Genomic DNA, 21,208 nt, shown 5'->3' with positions numbered 1-21,208 from the left:
ATGACAGTTATGCAATGTTTAAAGATTTTTGTTAGAAAGTATATAGAAATATTTACATGTAGGAGTTACCGTATTTGCCCGCGTATAAGATGACGTTTTTGCCCTGAAAAACGTGCCTCCAATTGGGGGGGTCGTCTTATATGCCGGGTCGTCTTATACGCCGGCAAATAGTAATTGGGAAGCACTGCGGCTGCGGCACTTTTGTGCACCGTGGAAACGAATCCCGTGAAGCCGAAAGGAGCAGCCAGCCTTCTCCCAGCTCCCAAGGAAACGAGGCTCGCACCGCCCGAGCTCCGCTGAGGTATCTGGCTGGGGCTGTCAGGAGTTATTACCGCTGGCGCGGCTCCGCGGCTCCAGTCCGCGTTGCCTCGGGAAGGAAAGGCAAAACCAGGAGCCGCTGCTGCCATTGCAAAGCGCCGCCGCGGCTCTTCCTTTTGCCTTTCCCTTCCGAGGCAACGCGGGACTGGAGCCACGCGAGCCGCGCCAGCGGTAACAACTCCTGACAGCCCCAGCCGGATACTTCAGCGGAGCCCGGCGGTGCGAGCCTCGTTCCTGGGAGCTGGGAGAAGGCTGGCTGCTCCTTTCGGCTTCACGGATTCGTTTCCACGGTGCACAAAAGTGCCTCAAAAAAAAAAAAAAGTGCAAAAGTGGAAGGCGTGCGGAAGAGGGGCGAGTATATAACAAACTATATTTTGAGTGGAAATGTTGGGGGGTCGTCTTATACGCCGGCATATACGGTAAATGATTTGGGATAGCTGTTCATGCTCAAACACTATATGCCCTTGAGCATGATAGAAAAGGAAACAAATTTGTATCAAAAATTTGCCAGTCTAAAGCCATATTAATTTACATTTTCAATTACACACATAAAAACAATTAGTTGAGATAGGCAACTCTAAAAAGTTAACTGTTCAACTTTCTGTTTGTATATCCATACAGTCTTCCTTTACAGATCTCCTTCTCAGATGTAATCCCTTGACTGAATTCTTCTAGTTTCTTCACTAGCAATTCCATGCGTAAATGAACTTGTACAAGATTATCTTTTAACTACAAAGAAAGAACTAAGTGTAAAAAGAATAGTACAGAATATCAAACAATTTGACTTACATATACTTTTAAAATGACCAATATGTTGCAATTTAAAAAATATTCATATAAGCAGTACTACAGAAACAGAATTCTTTAAGTATTCATGTATTTCTTCACTATTCAACCGTATAATATGGTAATATGAAAATTTTAGTATCAAAGACTAATATGTTAAACTGAAGCAGGGCTGAGCAACATCTGAGAGGAATGCAACTTTTCTGGGGTCACTCACTGAAGCAATGTTACTAGAAAAGGCCCCGTTTGTCCTGCCAAAGTGTTGACTATTGGAAGAGCCCTCTGGGAAGCAAACCATTATTTCCATCCTTAGGTTAATCCATTGGAATCAGTCTTTAATTTGGGGATGGGATGGGAGACAATAAACTATGCCACCATTTGGTAAAAAATTGCATTAACACTTCAACTGATAGTACAGGACTGGAAAGCTTATGGGCCATTTATGTTCTAACATTTTGATTCATATTTTAGTTATACAAGAATCTTTAATTTAGATTGTGGACATTGCATGAAAAAGTAAAGAGTTATCGATTAGAATTTGCCATGAGGTCACAATTAAGCTAGGTAAACCTGGTCTGTTTCAACATGATCTATGCCATTGGCAATCCACTGTAGCACAATCTTTTCCCACCCTATTTTTCTTTTTTTCTTAATGCTGACATATCTACATATGGAACAATTTCTGGTCTTTTAGAGCTTGTGGCAAATCTCCCAAAAAACTAAATAGAGGACAGAATACCTTGTATGTTTTCTACTATATTTTTTTCATTCTTTATAAGGCACGGTATAAACATAAATAAATACAAAAAATTCCAGTTTATACAGATATAGATTTAAAAAAACTAAAGCCAGAAAACACTTACTTTTTCTACATGTTCCTTTAGGCTCACAACAGGACAAGTTACTTCTGAAGCTTCTACTGTAGTGGTAGTTTGTAGCAAGTAACTAAAGCCAATGTTAAAAATATTTTAATATTGACTCATTAAATACAAAATAAATAGTTCAGTGCTTAACTCGTGCTTAACCTTTCCCAAGATGGTTTGTCAGCAAGTGGACAAAGAACAGAAACATTGCAAAAGGACTTCCCCCCCCAATATTAGACTTCAAGAATTTTATCAATCCCTGAATATGGTTTCCTAAACTATCAAGATTTATTCATTTATTTAGCATATGTCATATCATACATGGATTGCAATATGTGTATATGTATTAACATTTTGTCTAGATCAAAAACACTATAAAATATGAAAGGTAAAAGGATTCAGATACCCATGTCTAGGCCATCTAATTGAAGTGCTAAAAATCAATTATACCAGTATACGCCCTCAGCTTACGGCTGGTTTAGCAAAATATACAGTATTTGTATTATGGCTACTCAGGTCTTCACTAATGCAGTAATAATGCAGTAGTGACTTGAAGAACACTAACCATGTGATGTTGTTCTTAAAAAGGCAGAAGAGGCCACGCAGGTAAGCCAGTGACTTTGAACTATAGAGAATAAAGCCAATGTCTAGTTCACAGGACTGACAACGCAATGTGTTGTAGGTGCTGGAAGACAAAGAAAACATGAATTCAGTTAAGCAATCCAGATTATGTTCCATCAATCTTTATAGTCTGTATACCTTGAATCTCATGAATGCTCTTAGTTCTGCTCATGTAAGTGAATTTGAAATCATAGAACATCAATCAGCAGTACCTTTATTCTTTCTGGACTTTTATATTTTTATATTACTCTTTTTTGTTTTCTACAATTGATATACATACATACATACATTTACGAACACACACACACACACACGGGTTTTCCTGCCAAATCCGTAATGAGTATGGATTGATGCCCATGAGTACATTCCAGGCACTGACCAAGACCTCTACTGAACTGCCCATCATGTTATTGGCGAAAAACCAATTTCCATGAGGATCCCAAAAGAAATACAAACAGTTCAAGAGTTAAGACATATACTAAATGTACATAATTTAGAGCTGTGATGGCGAACCTATGGCATGGGCACCCGAACCTATGTGCATGGGCACACGAGTCCCAGCCAAACTTACCTGCACTGTGCATGCGCCCACCTCTCAGCTGATTTTCAGCCCATTTGAGGCCGTTTTTGCCCTCCCAGAAGCTCGAGGGAAACCTCTGCAGCCTTGGAAGGCCGAAAAACAGGCCTTCCGGAAATATCGGAAGTGCCGAAACGGGCCAGTTTTAAGCCTCCCGAGGCTTCACTTGAGCCCCCGGGAGGACGAAAAAGTCCTCAAACAGGCCAAAAATCAGCTGGGAGGTGCGCGCATACGCAGTGCAGGTAAGGGGGTGGGAGTGTTGCGCATGCATGCGCAACGGGGCTGGTGTGCATTGCATTGTGGGTGCCAGCACGCGTGCGCTTTCGGCACACCATAACAAAAATGTTTGCCATCACTGACTTAGAGCATTAAGCCTGTATTTATAAGGAGCTAAGACTTGGGAAATGCTTCACAAAGCAGTGATGCAGGCTAGTGTCTCCTGTAGCCATATTGACCATGGAGGGCAACACCAGAGCAGAGGGAGAATGTCCATAGCTGATTAATATAAACCAGATTACCCCATATGTATGTATGTACGTATCTATTGGATTTATCAGTTGCCCATTTTACCTCAAGATAACTTTGAGTGACTTACAATCATAAAAAAACAAAAATCTATACAAACTAAAAACATACATAAGTTAATATAAAATTCAGAACACCACAGTCCAATTAAAAGACGGGGAAGGATTTCAGGGAGTCTGTTGTTAATTGATCAACCACCTCCACAGTGATTCTCTCCCACTGGGGCTCTAAGCTAACTGGCAGAGCACAGTTTTTAGGTTCTTTCAGAAGGTCAGGAGAGTGCTGACCAGGAGCAAGATGTTCTACAGGGCTAGCAGGAAATGTTCTAACAGGAAATAGCAGAGAAGGCCATTCTGGATCCCTTCTACTGAAATAATCAGGCTGATGGGCCTACAGCATGCCTCTTCTGCTGTCATGGGTGGGATGGATCAATCCCTTTGGGATGAGATAGTCCCTCAAAGTAACCTGGATCCATGCCCTGAAGGGCTTTAAAGGTGATTACCAACACCTTGAATTGCACCTGGAAGCAGACTGGCAGCCAATGCAGTTTGTGGAATAGTGGTGTTACATTAAGAATATCAGCAACCATAATGTCAATAAAGTATGCTATGTTAAGGTCTATGGCAAAATCTTTGAAGATGTAAAATGCGACTTTAAAAGTGGAACAGCTGAAGACAATGTTCATGTGTGGTCATTTTTGGCAGGATATGAGACAGGCAATTTCATGAAGACATGACATCAAAAAATAGCTTACCAGGTAAGGATGAACTCTTGAGGTCTTGAGGCAAAAACTTTATATGCAAAATCAGATAGAGCATTTGAAATTTAAGCATGTTATTTTAAATGATAAAGGTAGAAAATCCTAGTGTAAAGACAAAAATACTTTCCTTCTTTTAGCTGTATTTATGTTTTTAAATCTGCATGTGTTTTAAAGTTACATTGTTGTCTTACAGGCATTCAAAATACTTAACTAAATCACAGGTAAACAGTGGAAAGGTTTTCAAAAAGATACCCACCAACCAATGAGGTCTCCTTCAACACAGACCATCAAGTTGTCTTCCACAACAACATCTTTTGTGACCTCTGCAGAAAATAAGGGCAGTGTTGGAATATTAGCAATACATTTTTTTCATGTAGCTGTTTTCCACAAGTGGAGAATCCACTTTTTTGATCATTGGTTGTAACAAGAATTGACCAATTAGTTATGTCTTAATATTAGCAATAAAGAGTTCCCAAAACTAATACTTTTTGGTTTAGGCAATTATACTTTGTGATTTTGCAAAAAAAACAAAAAACCCCAATCAAACAAAACAGCCCATCACTTTTCTAGCCTCTTGGGTTGCAAGAGACAGCTAATGGTAGATGATACTCCCCACTCCCGTGACCTTTGGATGTCATACTGTCTCTATCCCTAATAAATATTCCCTTCCAAATGTATTGAAAATTAAATCAAAAATTTCAATTAAAAAATAGAGAGTAACCACATACAAGATAGCCTAAAAACCCCAATTTGCAATTCCCATTGTGCTCTAAACAAAATCGTCTGCTCTTATTAATTTATAATTTATATGCTACTTGTACATTGGACACCACATAGGTGCTTGGGCCTTCCGGTGCCAAGCTTTTTCCACATCTGGTTCTGGATGAGGTGGCACTGCCTCAAGACTGACTTGGGAAGCAATCTGAGGAGCCCTCTTGTACTCTTGGCTTCTCCTAGATGACCAGGTGATAGCCTTGGTTAAGAGGGCCTTTGCACACCTTTGGGTTGTGCCCTAATTGTGCTAGTTCCTGAACTGGGAGGCTCTGCTCATTGTCACTCATGTTCTCATGACCTCCCTTTGGGTTATTGTAGTACACTCTACATGAGGCTGCCCCTAAATAACATTTGGTACAGAATGCAGCTGCACTAGTTGTAAATATCAGCTATTTATTTAACATTATTGCTTTATGAGCTGCATTGGTTTCTAGTGGGTGTCTGGGTACTATTCAAGGTGATAGAATCATAGTTAGAAGGGACTTCTGAGATCTTTTTGCCTAACCCCCTACCAAGGCAGGAGTCCTTATACCACCCCAGACAAATGGTTTCCAATCTTTTCTTGAAAACCTCCAGTGTTAGGGCATCCATAGTTCCAGGAAGCAAGCTTTTCCACTGATTAATCCACCGGTATCAAATTTGATCACGTCACAGGCAGGATCATGACGCATCGTGAATTTTTTTGCCTTTGCAGAGGGTTAGGGCTTAGCTCCAGACCCCTTATTATCTTTTTGCTCTCCTCTCTCCATTTTCTAGGCCTGTGGCATCTTTTTTTTATATCATAATGACCAGAACTAGACATGGTATTTCAAATGTGGCCTCACTTAGTGCAGTAGATCAGCGCTATTACTTTTCGTGATCTTGACGTTGTCCTCTGTTGATGCAAGCCTAGGACTGTAATCACTTTTATGGCAGCTGTACTGTGCATCTAGTTTTTCCTAAGCGAGGACCTTGCTTTTTTCCCTACCGAAATGCATTCTCTTGGATAGGGCCCCAATACTCAAATCTGACAAGATCCTTCCAAATCTGGAGTCTCTCTTCCAAAGTGTTAGCAATTCCCCTCAGCTTATAGTGTCATCCACAATTTGATGAGCACCTTTTCAATTCCCTCATCTAGGTCTTTTAGGAAGCTATTGAAGAGCATTGGGCCCAAGACTAGTGTTGCTTTTAGATCTGTAAAGGGGGAAGAGCAGCTTATCTTGCTAGGAGCCTGCCTCACATCCGTTCCCCTCACTGAACATAACCATAGTTTCTGAGCAAATATCCGTTTCAATGCTCAGCCATTAATGACGCTTATCCAAATTATACAGAGGGAAAAGTGAAGAATAAATCCACCATGCTCCTTTAGTTAGAGGAAAACGCGTCTAAATATAAGAGTACGGTGTTCTGCTCTTACATACACAGACACCCCTCCACTTTCTGGAGACAAATGGCCAACGGACCGTTTCACACTTAAGCACAACGCGTGTATCTCCTCTACCTAGCGAGAGCCCCATAAGCATCCTGGGTGCAGATCGATTCGCATTTGCCTTACAAAGTTTCGGTGCCCCTCGAAACTTCGCCGATTCGCACCTCGACTTTAGGGAAACTCGACTTTAGCGTGTCCGTTCAAAACACCCGATCAACTCACTGAAGCAAACAAAAACCCGGAGTTTCTCCTCCTGCGCGCACAAGTGGAGCGAGTCTCCTAATACGACCCGGCAGCGTTGGCACTGATAGACCACGCAGTCCTCCAGCCTGAGTCCCCGAGCGCCCGGGACTCGCTCCCCGCGGCTCTCCTGCTTCGTTGCGCTTTTTGGGGCTTGGCAGCCGGGCTGCGTCCGGGGTCCTGCCCGCTCTACCGTGATTGTGCCGTCCACCTGGGGCTCCTTAAACAAAAGCTGCAGTTTCTTCCGTATGGACATCACGGCCTCCCGCCAAAGATTCAAACTTGGCTCCCGTCTTCCTAACTGCGCTGACTAACTGCCCTTTGAACACGTGGGGTGGGGTGGTTAAGCAAGGACGGCCCTCCCTCTCTCCCCGCTCATTGGAGAAGATGCCTGTTCGTCTTTCGCTTTTACCTAATCGAGTTGTGAGAATTCGAGCACTGAAGCTTTCGGACAAGTTTCAGAGCGGGGGGACACAATACCGCCCTGTTTTTTTCATCCTGGGATCTGATTGGTTTTACCAGCAAGGGCTCAGCAGAGATCTCGCTACGATTGGGAGGTTTGAAAATAGAGGCGGGACCGAAGAAGCTCTGGCCGTTGAACCTTAGCGTCGTCTCCTCGAAGGAGTTGACTGTTGAGCGTCGAAGTGCCAATCATGGAGGCGCTCTCTTCGTCTCAGTTGGAGGAGCTCAAGTACAGCGAATTGCAGTGCCTGGCTAAATCGGCGGGGTTGAAGGCTAACCTCAAGGTGAGCCCTGGGCTGGCCGGTCGGGTGGGGAAGCAAAAAACACTGGCCTTAGATGCGTACAAAGTAGCGAGCCGAAACAGCGGGTCCCCAACCAGCCCCTTTTGAGCAAGGGACGTCTTGATAGGTTCCCGCCAAGAACAAAACCTTGGAAATGGACGTAATGCGAGTCGTGGATCCTGTAGTTCGGGGTGTCGGCAACCCGGGCCCTCTGCTGCGGCTCTGTGTCCCATCACTGGTTGGCTTGCAAGCTTCAACCGTTCAGCTCGTGCATCCCAGCGCCATCGCGGCGGCGGGGAGGGTGTGCGTGCTGCCTGCTCCGCTCTTGCCTGCTGGAGCCTGGGCTCAGCCCTGCCGCCTCCCAGCTGGAGAGCTACATTGGTTTGCTTGCTGGCCGCCTCTGAGGTGGGAGCTGCGCTCACGCTGCCCGGGTCCCTACCGCGGGGGGGGAGAGAGAGAGAACAGGGGGTGTCTCCCCGACAGGATCCAGCTTGGGGGTTGCCTTATTTTGCATGGATCTCCAACACTTGGCTTTGCCTGCCAGGCTCCACTCCCCCTCCACAGCCCAAGTGGAGCCCAAGCACAACACGTGAAGCTGGGCAGGAGAGCATGGATGGAGGGATAGATAGGTAGATGGATGCAGGGATGGATAGATGGATGCAGGGATAGATAAATGGAGGGAGGGATGCAGAGATGGAGGGGTAGAAAGAGAGGGATGGATGGAGGGGTAGAAAGAGAGGGATGGATGGAGGGATAGATAGATGGATGGATGCAGAGATGGATAGAGGGATGCAGGGATAGATAAATGGAGGGAGGGATGCAGAGATGGAGCGGTAGAAAGAGAGGGATGGATGGAGGGATAGATAGGTAGATGGATGCAGAGATGGATAGATGGATGCAGGGATAGATAAATGGAGGGAGGGATGCAGAGATGGAGGGGTAGAAAGAGAGGGATGGATGGAGGGGTAGAAAGAGAGGGATGGATGGAGGGATAGATGGATGGATGCAGAGATGGATAGAGGGATGCAGGGATAGATAAATGGAGGGAGGGATGCAGAGATGGAGCGGTAGAAAGAGAGAGGGATGGATGGAGGGATAGATGGAGGGAGGGATAGATAGGTAGATGGATGCAGAGATGGATAGATGGATGCAGGGATAGATAAATGGAGGGAGGGATGCAGAGATGGAGGGGTAGAAAGAGAGGGGATGGATGGAGGGATAGATGGATGGAGGGATAGATGGTAGATGGATGCAGAGATGGATAGAGGAATGCAGGGATAGATAAATGGAGGGAGGGATGCAGAGATGGAGGGGTAGAAAGAGAGGGATGGATGGAGGGGTAGATAGGTAGATGGATAGAGGGATGCAGGGATAGATAAATGGAGGGAGGGATGCAGAGATGGAGGGATAGAAAAAAGAGGGATAGATGGAAGGATTCAGGGATGGAGGGAGGGAGGGGATGAAGGGATAGATGAGACAGAGAAATGGAGAGAAAGAGAGACACACAGAGAGATACTAGTTTCCCACAGAAAAACAAACAGCCACAAAACTGGGGGAGTCATGTGACTGGATGGGAGTGATGTCAAGTTGGCCACACCCACCCAGGTGTTGTCTTTTCTGTGGGAAACCAGTCTAAATGGCTCTTTGAGTGTTTAAGGTTGCAGACCCCCCCAGCTGTAGTTCCAGGATTGCAGAATTGTGTCTTCAGTAGACTGCTTGGATTTAATTATGGGAGTAGTCCCTTCACTAAACCAGGGCTGAACAAGTCTGATTTAGTACAGGTAGTCCTCGACTTACAACATTTCACATAGTGACCGTTCCAAGTTACAGCAGCACTGAAAAAGGTGACTTGTGACCATTTTTCACACTTACTGCCATTGCAGCATCCCCATGGTCATGTGACTTACATTGGCAACTGACTCACATTTATGAGGATGCCAAAGTCATATGATCACCTTTTGCAACCTTCTGATCAGCAAAGTCAATGGGGAAATCAGATTCACTTAACAACTGTTACTAATTTAACAACTGCAGTGAATCACTTAACAAATATGGCAAGAAAAGTCATAAAATGGCAAAACTCACTGAACAGATTTCTTACTTAGCTACATAAATTTGGGGCTCAATTGTGGTAGCATGTTGAGGACTACCTGTACTGTATTTTTCAAACTTGGCAATGATAAGTTATGTGGACTTCAATTCCCAGAATTCTCCAACCAGCATGGAGAATATCCACACGTCTTAACCCTTGCCAAGTTTGGAAAACATTGATTTAATGTAATCTCTGATTCCTCTGTCTTTATCATAATAACTGATGGAAATCTGGGTGTGATGGTAGATGGGATTTTTAAAATGTGTAGTCATCTCCCTAGCTGATATGATTTGCTTTTTCAAAGAGTTTCCCAAGGCCGGATCCATCTGTGATCCCTACACTTTTTGTAGGACAAAGATGTTGCTGGAATTAGAAATCCTGTGCCTTCAACTGGTGAGAGTCAAGAACTAGAATTGTGAGAGTTGTGATCAGAAGATATGCTGGAAGCTGAGCTAGGAAGCACCTAAAAGGGTTGCTGAAAGGCAAGGTTCCCATCCTTGAGGCAGCTAAAGTGGAGGCAAATATATCATAAAAGTGTTACAGGTTTTTACATCTAACTGCGGTAACTTGATTTAAAACAGCCCTTTTTGATAATTACTCTCAAATGATTTTCTCTTAGGCAGCCAAGCTGTTAAATGCATTAAAGAAGCACTTCTGTGAAGAAAATACGGTAAGGGCACAGCATTTTGACAATTTCATTAGCATTATATCCTCTATCAATGGTATCTTAAAATAGAGTAACTCCTGTTCTTTCCATATAATGAAAACACATTTAGCTCTGTGGCTATGGATCTGATAGAAGTAATTTCATATCTTACTGGTATGTTCATCTGATTTTTCTTTAGCATAACAGTTTTTGGGGCATGAACTAGTATGAACAAACAGCTTATAGGCTGTTGAATAATACCTTATGGTTTGTCACTGAAATAAATATGAAGATAATAAAATGGCTATATCTGTTTGTGTAGAGTATCAAAAAGACATTCCCATCCCCAAATATCGAGGAACAGAATGGCAGTCAAATTTTCATAAATTCATCCACAATCACCAAAAGGCGTAAAAAACAGAAAAAAGATAATGTCCAGCTAACTACACAAGAAAAACTTAACAAAGAAAAAATGGAACTGGATTCAGAGAAAGAGGTGATACTATTTATATGAAATTGTAAGATGCATAAAAGTTCTTAGTTTTTAAGTTAGGTTGATTTATTGTGAATATCAAGAGCTACAGAAGAGTATAAAATAGAAATATATCTCTTAGTAATTTATGAACTCGAACTTTTTTGGCTTTATTACATTAGTAATCTATTCACTAAAGCCGGGCTGAACAAGAGTGATTTAGTATGTGTTTCAAACTTGCCAGATATATTGCCTGTCTGATAAAATTGAGGTGAAACCCCATTATATACTTCCAGTAATTCTTCTGGAATTATTTTGTGCTCCCAAATTTATAAGATACAAAGCATTTCAATTTTAGGTTGTGCTCCAGTATATGGTTTCCTGAGTTTATTTCAATATATAGATAATCCTTAGGTTATAATGGCAATTTGGCTTGGGAATGCCATCACTAAACAATGTGTTTAAAGCATGACTGCATTGCTTAGGGACACCTGTCCCAGATCATTAAATGGGAAGAGGGAATTTCAGGCAACGAAATGTGGAATGGGGGCTATCACTGCCTGCATATATGTAAGATCCCATTCCCCATTTTATGCTTATATAAAATTCCACTTGGATTAAATGAACCATCAATAGATCTATTTGTATTTAAATAAGCATTTATAGTGGAAGGAAGAGACAATTTGACCTATATTTTTGAACTTTAGGTTCCGATAATGCTAAATTGTGAAGGGAGCCCGGAAGCAGGATTTGAAAAGATACTGAAGATAAACCAAAATGATGAATCACAAAGCAGTGGAACAGCAGGAAACCTAGAAGACTTTGTCACTCCATGTCAGCGAAAAGCAAGAAATTCTACTAGGCAAAAAGGAGTTGAAAGTAATTTTCATTTATAAGTGGAATACTTGTTTTGCTTTGTCATTTAGGACAAGTGTGTGGGCAACTTATTTAATCTTTGCTACTCACTTTTGTCATCTGTAAAATCACATAGAACTTTCAGAATATGAACATAGATTGAAGGGAACAAAATCTGAGAGCAACAGTATTCTGTGTTGTCCTGTCTAACCATCCAGCTCTAAACTTAATGTGATGGAAGCTTGGATATCATAAATGTGCAGTATTTTGTAGTATGTTTTAACTCCAACTAGATAACCCATATTTCAAGCAGATAGTACCTACTACAAGTAGTCCTTATTTAACCGTTAGTTCAGTGATTTGAAATTATGATTTCAGCAAAACAAACATTTTGATCAATCCTCAAAATTATGACCCATTGCTGCACCCCATAGTCCCATGATAAAAAATTTGGGTGCTTGGTAGCTTGCCTGCATTTAGAACCTCAACATGTGCTTAGTAGCTTGCCTGCATTTAAAACTTCACCTATTGCCACTGCTTCCTATCTCCTCTGCTTCCAGATGACCTTTATTTTTCTCCCATTGCTGACAACACGTGTCCAGCTGAGGCAGCTACTGCCACTTCCCAAGGCAGACACATGTAAAGTATTTGGCTAATGACTCAGTAGGAACCATTGTTGCCAAGTGGTCTTTTCACATGATGTTTCATCTAATGACTGTTTTGTTTAGTAATAGAAATTTCAGTCCCAATTAGGGTCATTAAGCAAAAACTTCTTGTATAATAACAAACTGATTTTAAAAATGCCTTTGTATCCTCTACCTTTTAACTTAGCAGCTTGAGCGAAATAATGTAACTTAATGCTGAATGAACACATGAGCTGTGATGCTTGGTGGAAATATGCAAAACTTAGTTTGACCAACTTAAAATTTGAGTTTATGAATCTTGTTGATTATTTCATATGTTTACCGCAGGTAAAATTTTATTGGATTCTCTTTCTGGAAAGAAAACTACTAATGCAGGAAGCAAGTCTAAATTGAGAAGAAAAGGAATAATTTCTACCACCCCAGGTATGTGTGTAAATATAATGACCGTATGCACAGAATGTTTACTTGTTTATAAATCAAAAGACTGGAGATAAATGGGAAAATGTATTACATTGGAAACTTTTCAGCAACAGCCAGGAACACTCCCCCTCAATATGAAAAAATAATTACTTTAGTCTATAGGCCCGTGATGGCAAACCTATGGCACGTGCCACACAGAGCCATTTGTGCTGGCACACGAGCCGCAGGCAAACTTACCTCACTGCGCATGCCCACGCCTCACAGCTGATTTTTTTCAGTTGGTTTGAGGCCTTTTTCAGCCTCCCAGAGGCTTGGAAAAAAGCCTCTGCAAGGCTTCTCAGGCCAAATTATAGGCCCGTTTCATCACTTCCTGTAATACTGGAAGTAATGAAACGGGCCTATAATTCAGCCTGAATTATATGCTACTGGGAGGCAGAAAAAGGCCTCAAACCAGCCAAAAAATCAGCTGTGAGATGCAGGGGTGGGGGTGGGGCTTGCGCGTGTGTGCATGGGAGTCCTGGGGAGAGGATGTGCTGGCACGTGTGTATGGGTGTGGTGGTATGCTTGCAATTTTTGACACATCCCAAAAAGGTTAGCCACCACGGCTATAGGCATTTAAAATCAGTGTTCTGTTTAAAAAATAGATCGTATGCATATAATATATAAGTGCATATGATTGCACATTATCCTCTGTCCTTCCTTTGGTGACAGCAAAAAAGAATAAAACACTATGCGGATAGGGTGAGCTAAAAACATGTTGAGACTGCAGAGAAGAACAATAAATAGGATTGGGACTGGAGACTAAAACATGAAGAATAGTTGCAATAACTGGGTATGTCTAGTCTAACAAAGAGTAGGACTATGGGTGATATGATAGCAGTCTTCCAATGTCTAAGAGGCTGTTTCAAAGTATGGGATCACCTATTCTCAAAGCACTTTAGGGCAGGACCATAAGTAACAAATGGAAATTTATCAAAGAGACATCCAACATAGATCTAAGGAGAAATTTCCTGACAGAACAATTCATCAGTGGAATGGCTTGCTTCCACGAGTTTGTCATCATCATAAAAGATTTTAAAGAAGATATCGGAAAATCATTTACTGAAATCGTATTAGGTCTCCTCAGGCATGATATTTTTCCGATTAAAATCGGAATTCGATTTTTTGGGGAATTGCCCGGGCGGGCGAGCGGCCGGGCGGGCGGGCGAGCGGGCGGGCGCGGGCGGGCGAGCGGTGGGTGGGCGGGCGAAGCGCGGCGGGCGGTGCAGGGGGCAGGCGGTGCGAGAGGCGGTGCGAGCGGCGGGCGGGCGATTTCTTGGCGCGCGGTGGGGGCAATTTATTAATGTTCAAATTCACAGGCAATTTATTAATGTTCAAATTCACAGGCAATTTATTAATGTTCAAATTGGATGCCACTTTGTTCTAAATGCTTTCTTATTAATTTCACACATGACATTTGAATATTCCAAACTATAGCTTTTTGTTAAAAAAAAGTTAATGAAATGTGATTGGCCTATGGTAGCAGCCCCCAACCTTTCAGCTGCCAGGGACTGATTCCATGGAGGGTGGTTTTTTTGTGGACTGGGGAAGGCTGGGTTTGTGTGCTGCCTAGATCCTGTACATGTGCGGATGGGGCTTTGCTTACTTCCACAGACCAATTCCAGGCGTGCTATGGACTGGTGTTGGTCTGCAGACTAGGGGTTGGGGACCCCTGGCCTATGGGACTTAACTTTTGGTATGCCTTATATATGCTATAGTATTGTTTAAATTAGAATGAGTAAAAGCTGAAATAAACATTCCAAAATAAATGTACTTTTTTGTTTAAAAATAATAATTTGCCGCATTTGTATGTCTTCTCTGGCTGTGCCTTAAAACATTTGCCCATGAACCTATTACTTAAAAAAAATAGCTGACTTATTTCAGTATAGGTAAATATTTAATCTTAATATTAAGCTGCATATTATAATGAACTGGCAATAAAGATATGAAAATTTTGAATAATAAACTTTTCAATATTGTAGATTTTAAGAAAATTCATGAGGCTCAGTTCAAGAAAATGTTATCTATTGATGAATACATTGAAAGGAAAAATAAAATGATGTGTAATTTCAGCAATTCAGTTAATGAGATCAAGGTAAGTGATATTTTTCCTGCCCCAATTACATGGATTAAATTGAATTAAATTGCAATATGTCCCTCATTCAGTCTTATTTACAAGAACGGGTGTATAGATGCCTTTTTAAAACAAATTAGCCTATCTTCTTTTTGGATGTAGCCTTATCAATTTGTTCTGTGAGCCTCTCAAAAAATAGGGACAGTTATGTCATGGTCAAGCTTCCCATTTACTGGAAATATTGAAACCCTGGCCAATTTAATCAGACTTCCATCCTTCAAAGGTTAAGTCTAATGATTCGTTTAAGGCAGGGGTCTGCAACCTGCAGCTCTGGAGCCACATGCGACTCTTGGCCCTTTGCTGTGACTCCCTGTCAGCTGATTCCACCACTGGCTGGCCCATCCTCCTGGTCTGAGAAGGTAAGATGATGGCGGGGGATGGAGACCTCGCTCTATATTCCAGAGCAGGAAGTGACTGGGTGGTAGTGAGTGACGCCAAGTTGGCCACGCCCACCCAGTCACTGGTTAATTTTTTTTTTTTTTCTGTCGGGAAAAAAGTCCAAATGGCTCTTTGAGTGTTGCAGAGCCCTGTTTTAAGGGATCAATTTGTTCACAGTTCTTGAAGACCTGTTCTCCAATAATAACAATAGGACAAATAATATCTTTGCTTAACGAGCAGATACCAAATGGTGTGTCCTGCTTACGTATATAACAAACAGGGAGAAAGCCCTGAGATTGTGTTGTGTTGCATAGGAGGCCTTGCTGTGGAAATATATCCCCCCCTCCCCTGTAGGTGTAGGGGAAAGCCATTGTGTTCAAAATAGCAAGCAGTTAAGATAATGACGAATAAGAAGCAATAGTAATTTTACTTCTTCAAACATATAGTTGGTCCAGAAATTAAGGACTGTACAGATTTGTGGGAAACATTGTTTAACATTTCAACTAGTGATTCCCATATGATCAGACATTCAGTGAGCTAGCTAGGGTAGGAATTATGTCCTGATTATCTTACTCAGTTTAGTGGACACTCTTCCAGCTGTCATCTCTCAGTCTATAATAATTAACCTTTTGTGGAGATCCTGTTATGAATGCATCTGACAGAAATAATTCTAACTATACTGAGAGCTTTATTTTCTTGGCTTCAGAGATGAATAGATGGAATGAGAGAAGGATGTTTTCAATTAAGGCACTAAAGCTTAAATATGTATTTGGGTGAAAGATACCTGTCATAACTCTTGTCTGATTTTCAGTAGGAAGTGAAAACGTGTAACGTGTCTATATACACTTTTTGGTTAGAGTACTGTTTTTTTTTTCTTCCTATCATTTTCCAGCAAGTGTGCAATCTGCTTTTTTGTTTCTGATTTACTGAGTGTTGATCTATATTGGTTATGACAGGAAATGACTGATTGGCTTGTGGTCTAAGCCTGATGTTGGTTGAGAAAGAATAAAAGAATGACTGACCGACAGTCACCTAATTGGGTTTAATGTATAAGACAGAACTAGAACACATAATCTCCTGGTTTCTAAGCTGAACCAAACTGGTTCTCTAGTTAGAATATTGATATGATACAGCTTTTTTGTTGGAGCTATTAACTTTGAGGGTAGTTGGTTCTCTCTGAGTTGGTTGTTTTCTTGCAGATGTTTTATTACCCAAAGTAGGTAACATCAGTGCTACTGATGAATCTGGTTTGCTCTCAATTTATATTCTACTGGTTTGTCTATGAGTGTTGCTGGGCTTGGAGCTTTGATTGGACTGTTAAATTATTGTTTGGCAGTTTCTTGATTGGGTATTGTTTGCTTGATTGTTCTGGTGTTAATCTATGCTCATCTGGGTGTTGATTCTGGTGGGGAGTGTTTTGCTCTCTTTTTGGCTTGCTGATTGTCTCTTTTTGCGCAATATATATAGATATTGTTTATGTCTAGGTATCTATTGATGGCCAATTTATCAGAGGCCACATTCCAAGAAATTCCATAGCGTTTTTAGACTTGGCTGGGTCTATCTAGGTCTAGAATAATCAGTTGCTCAGTTGAAACTATGACTACATTTGTTCACATTTTTGTGAAATTAAAGAGTTTCCATCATGTCGTCTGCCTACTGTAGGTTGATGTTCTGCTAGTCTTCTGCCTGTTTGTCCTACATAATGGCTGCTGCAATCTTTACATTGTATGTTGTAGATGAATCCTGTTTTTTTCTTCTGGATCTGCTGGGTCTTTTGGTTTACTTAGGATGTTTTAGAGGACTGTAATTGGTTTCTGTGCTACACTGATTCCATGTGGTCATAATAGTCTGTTGGTGGTTTCTGAGGTTTCTGATATATGGCAGTGTTATCCTTGGGTAATGGAATATTTGCAAGAAACGGAGGCAAGCTCAGAGATTACCAAGAACCCCTTATATCAACCCTCGGCTACAAATATTCTCCTTTATCAGGTACCTATTAACTTTGGAAGCTGTGTTTTGGGCTGACTATAAAGTAACTTTAGATTTTCTTTTAAGTTTACAGAAATTTTGGGTCAAATTCTGGCTTATGGCCATGTTGCTCTTTTGTTGCTCTTCATGTACTACTCAAAAGTCTCTCAAAATTCAGGAACCTTTCCAACGACTATATTGAGCTCAGGCTGAACATCACAAGAAACCCATGACTTAAAAACAAATATAAGTTCCTGATTTAAGTTTCCAATGTTTGTTGTGGTGATAGAGGAGCTGGAGCAAAGAAGAAAAGCAGTACTATTTTTAAAAAGATTTTACCTCTGTTTGACAATTTATCTCCATGCCTAGCATTGGTTTTTAAAAGCATCCTGGTATTTTATTATGAGAAATTGATAAGAGGAAAAAAACCATCCTAAGTCTCTTATTGCAGATCCTAACTAAGAAGACTCCGAAGACTTCTCAGAAAGAAAATCTAAATACCAATTCAAAGGTAAGGATAAAATTTCTGTTAAGAATTCCCTTTAAACTTCCTTTCAACTAAACCATATGCTAAAATGTGGAAATGTCCCTCATCTTAGCAGGTACGTTCCAGTCCCAGAGGGCTTTTATTAAGTCCCCCTTCTCAAAAGAAACTGCGACGTTCAATACGCAATTCCCCTGGCACTGCAAATAAAAGTATTTTGTCTCAAAAATCATTTTTCGGTTCAACCAGCCTTTCTACAACTAAAATGAATGTCAGGTAAGACTATATGTGGCATTATATAAAAGTAGCTTACATGTGGAAATGTGTGAATTACCAAATTTAAGGTCATGGAATACAAATTTATATATTTTCATAAACAAAAATACTTTAAATTGTTTGGACAGTCAATTTTTTTTTTTTGCATTTTCTCAGTGTAAAAATGATGTAAAAATCATTTGAGAGAATAATTATATGTAGAATCTACAAAAAGTTTTAAATACAGAGAATTCTGAGTTAATTCCAATGTTTTTTCTGTCAGGATATTCAAATGTTTCAATATTTTATATGCTCCTAGTTATTTGGAAAAAGTATATAAAATTATGAGCCATTAAATACTATAAATCGATGTTTTTATTAGGTTCTCTGAATCTACAAAAGACAATGAAGAGAAGCGTTCCCTTATCAAGACTCCATCTAGGAAATTTTCATTTCTGAAAAACTGCACTCCAGATAATCAGAAAAGCAGTGAATGTATAACTAGCAAAGACTTCAAAGAAGAAGCAACGAAGTGTCAGACAACAGAAACTTCAACAAATTCTGGTAACTTTTCCAAAGAACTATGATTAACAACATGCAGTTCATTTACATGTGATTGTTGTGGAGGACATTGATGCAGAATCTTTACTGTCAAGATGATGTTCCTTTTGATTCCAGTGTGTAATTTTATACTATGCTAATTGTCACCAGGGGTATAAAAAGACTTCTTGTAGTGTAACTTCCCAGTTTAAACTCGAAAGTTAAATGAGTAATAAATTTGGTCTTATTGCTTATCAATACATTGGTTTTCTCCCTATAGCTGTCACTCCTTTCAAGTTTATAAATCAGACTGTGGAACCCACAAGCGCCAAGAAACCAGTATTCGATTTACAAGCAAGTCTATCAAGACCACTTACTTATCAGCCACACAAAGGTAGCCATAGTTTTAAAAATAACTCAGTGTAAAACAGCATGAAAATATCAGCAGTTGCAAACAAATTGAGAATAGTCACATACTGCCCGCAACTTGCCTTGATTTTTTCCAAAGGTAATTTATACATATTAATGTATATCATTAATCTCAACTTAATCTATCATGTAATTTGACATATTAATGAAAACTAAGTTAAAACAAGCTACATTCCTTGTTTTTTGAGTTCTTATCTCACACAAGTATATTTTTGGCTGGTCTATTGCTAATAAAGTATCTTGTTTCTTGGCTATGTATTAACTTGACTCACATAGGCAAAATCTTCTCACAAAAGAAACACGGGAAATATTTGCTACTTGATGCAGCAGATGAGAATAGGAGACAAGTAACACATTTTCCTTACATCAATATAGGAAAACTGAAGCCATGGGGCGACCCTAGCGAGAATCACCAGAAACTATATTCCCACAAGAAATACTACAAAGAGCCACCTCTTCAAACCAGGCAAGTATATAATGTCAGTTCTTAAAGTCCTGTCAAGTGCTGTCATTATTATGTCATCCTCTGCCCTCATTAAATTAACACTTGGATAATTTTGAAGTTTATACCTTTTTCTTTTTAGAGTCCTAGAAATTTGATCAAATGCAGAGCCTTTCTTAAAGTTCTGTGTAGTATATTCCTTAAAAGTAGTTTGATGGCCATGTGCCAAACATTAGATCACACAAAGGCCAGGATTTCTGCCAAGTAGCTAGAAAACTTACTGTATGAAGTTTTGAATAGTTGAATTAAGTTTGCCTTCATTTTAGTTACTTGTGCATTAATGCTAACATTATTTTGTCATTCTTTTGTTTAACAGAGAAGAGAGACGGGAGAAACACATACAAGGAAGAAAACAAAGAAAAGACCAAAAGCTTACCACACTGAGGCGGCTGACTGTTTCTTAATGCTGACTTTCAAACTGTTCTGTAAATAATCTTACTATTGAAAATCTTTATCTTCTTGTAAATAATTCTCGTCTCTGCACTGAAGTACTTAAGCTATCTAGACTGAGTAATCTTATTTTAATATGAACATAGAACCTTGGTACTATTATATTCAGTTATAGTTATATAATTAATAGCTAATGCTTATCTTAGAAGGTTTAGACATTTTTTTCAAAAGGGCAGCTATTTTTTCTTCTCTCAAATCTGCTTAGTGCCTTAACTATATCCTAAATTGTCTGAAAACATTTCTCAACAACTGGATCGAAGTTGATTGTATCACACAATTCAATCTTCTGGACATAACAGCAAATTTTAAATTCATTTAATGAGATTCTTTTTTATAAAATTGTCTTAATGTACTCCTAATTAAAATAATTGTGTTTATAGATAAAAGTTCATTTTAATTTTACTATACAGCTTCGTCATATGTTGTCAACTTTTGTCAGTCAACTCTGATGACCAGATTTTTCTTTTTAAAGGTAAATTAGCATGTCAAAAAGAAAAGCTGCTGCAACTAAGTCTATGATAGAAATCAAAGCCTAACTTTTATTCTATTTTCCCCAATTGGAATACAGTGTATATTGAGATAAAATATTGGTATTTCTTACTCAAAATAGATCTTAGCTACTAAATCAGCTCCTAAACTGGTAAAAAAGGTTTCTAAACTGATTTCAAAAGATAGTTATCTCCAACTTTTTTCCTTATACAGCAAGGATTAAAATGTGAACCCATTTGTATTTTCAATGTTTCTGTATAAATATCACTTAATATGTGATATGGTTTCAATACCATTTCAAATGATAAATTAGCCAAAAACATTATCCCTGTTCATTTATTTATTGAAACACCACTGTAGATTAAATTTCATTAAGTTCTTACAACATAATTATAAAGTAATATTTTTCCTACAGTAATTTATCCACATTACTGATGCTTGTGATAATGGATTACATAGTTTACTCAATTGTGTTTTTTCTAATCTTTTGTATTTGGACCAAATTAGGAGCAGAAATCACTTATGCAACAGAGGTTAAGGTGAAATTTTGGAGAGTTGTATCAAGCAGTTGTTAATCTTTTAATTGGTTGCTCATACTGTTTCTTCAGTGGCATTATCTAAATCAAAGTTCCTGCTCTACATTTAGAAAATACTTGATGTAAAGTCTTTGATTCATCTTTAGTTGATGTAAAGATGAAAAGAATTGCCCTTTGCATTTATAGGCTTTTTCCCCCCAAACGTGGAAATCTTTTCTCACCTTTCTGTCTCTGTTACAAAAATATCTTGTTATCACACA

The 21,208-nt window shown here is 39.9% G+C and overlaps 2 protein-coding genes across 3 annotated transcripts; one reads left to right on the top strand and one right to left on the bottom strand.

Annotated features, from left to right (window-relative positions):
- Positions 1–770: 770 nt before the first annotated feature.
- Positions 771–7,178, bottom strand: OIP5 (Opa interacting protein 5). Its single transcript, XM_026664289.2, is given in 6 exon segments — positions 771–965; positions 967–1,047; positions 1,968–2,049; positions 2,533–2,652; positions 4,707–4,773; positions 6,855–7,178. Coding segments are annotated over 6 exon segments (678 nt in total). The 5' UTR covers positions 7,129–7,178; the 3' UTR covers positions 771–911.
- Positions 7,179–7,435: 257 nt separating this feature from the next.
- NUSAP1 (nucleolar and spindle associated protein 1) lies at positions 7,436–20,321 on the top strand. 2 transcript variants are annotated; one of them, XM_026664291.2, is made up of 12 exons: positions 7,436–7,618; positions 10,327–10,377; positions 10,676–10,849; positions 11,533–11,704; positions 12,652–12,747; positions 14,766–14,878; positions 17,715–17,774; positions 17,866–18,023; positions 18,385–18,566; positions 18,823–18,936; positions 19,347–19,437; positions 19,790–20,321. In XM_026664291.2, the coding sequence occupies exons 1-12, from the start codon at positions 7,526–7,528 to the stop codon at positions 19,875–19,877; spliced, it is 1,392 nt and encodes a 463-aa protein (XP_026520076.1). In that variant the 5' UTR covers positions 7,436–7,525; the 3' UTR covers positions 19,878–20,321. The 2 variants fall into 2 exon arrangements, with proteins under 2 accessions (XP_026520076.1, XP_026520075.1); XM_026664290.2 differs by having other exon boundaries at positions 17,863–18,023.
- Positions 20,322–21,208: the final 887 nt, after the last annotated feature.

Source organism: Notechis scutatus, chromosome 1 (assembly GCF_049901735.1).
Source record: "Notechis scutatus isolate UNSWTSFEM ecotype Mainland chromosome 1, rNotScu1.2, whole genome shotgun sequence".
In the NCBI taxonomy this organism is placed as follows: domain Eukaryota; kingdom Metazoa; phylum Chordata; class Lepidosauria; order Squamata; family Elapidae; genus Notechis; species Notechis scutatus.
Note: the sequence above shows the minus strand (reverse complement) of the source record. Positions and strands in the feature narration are given on the sequence as shown.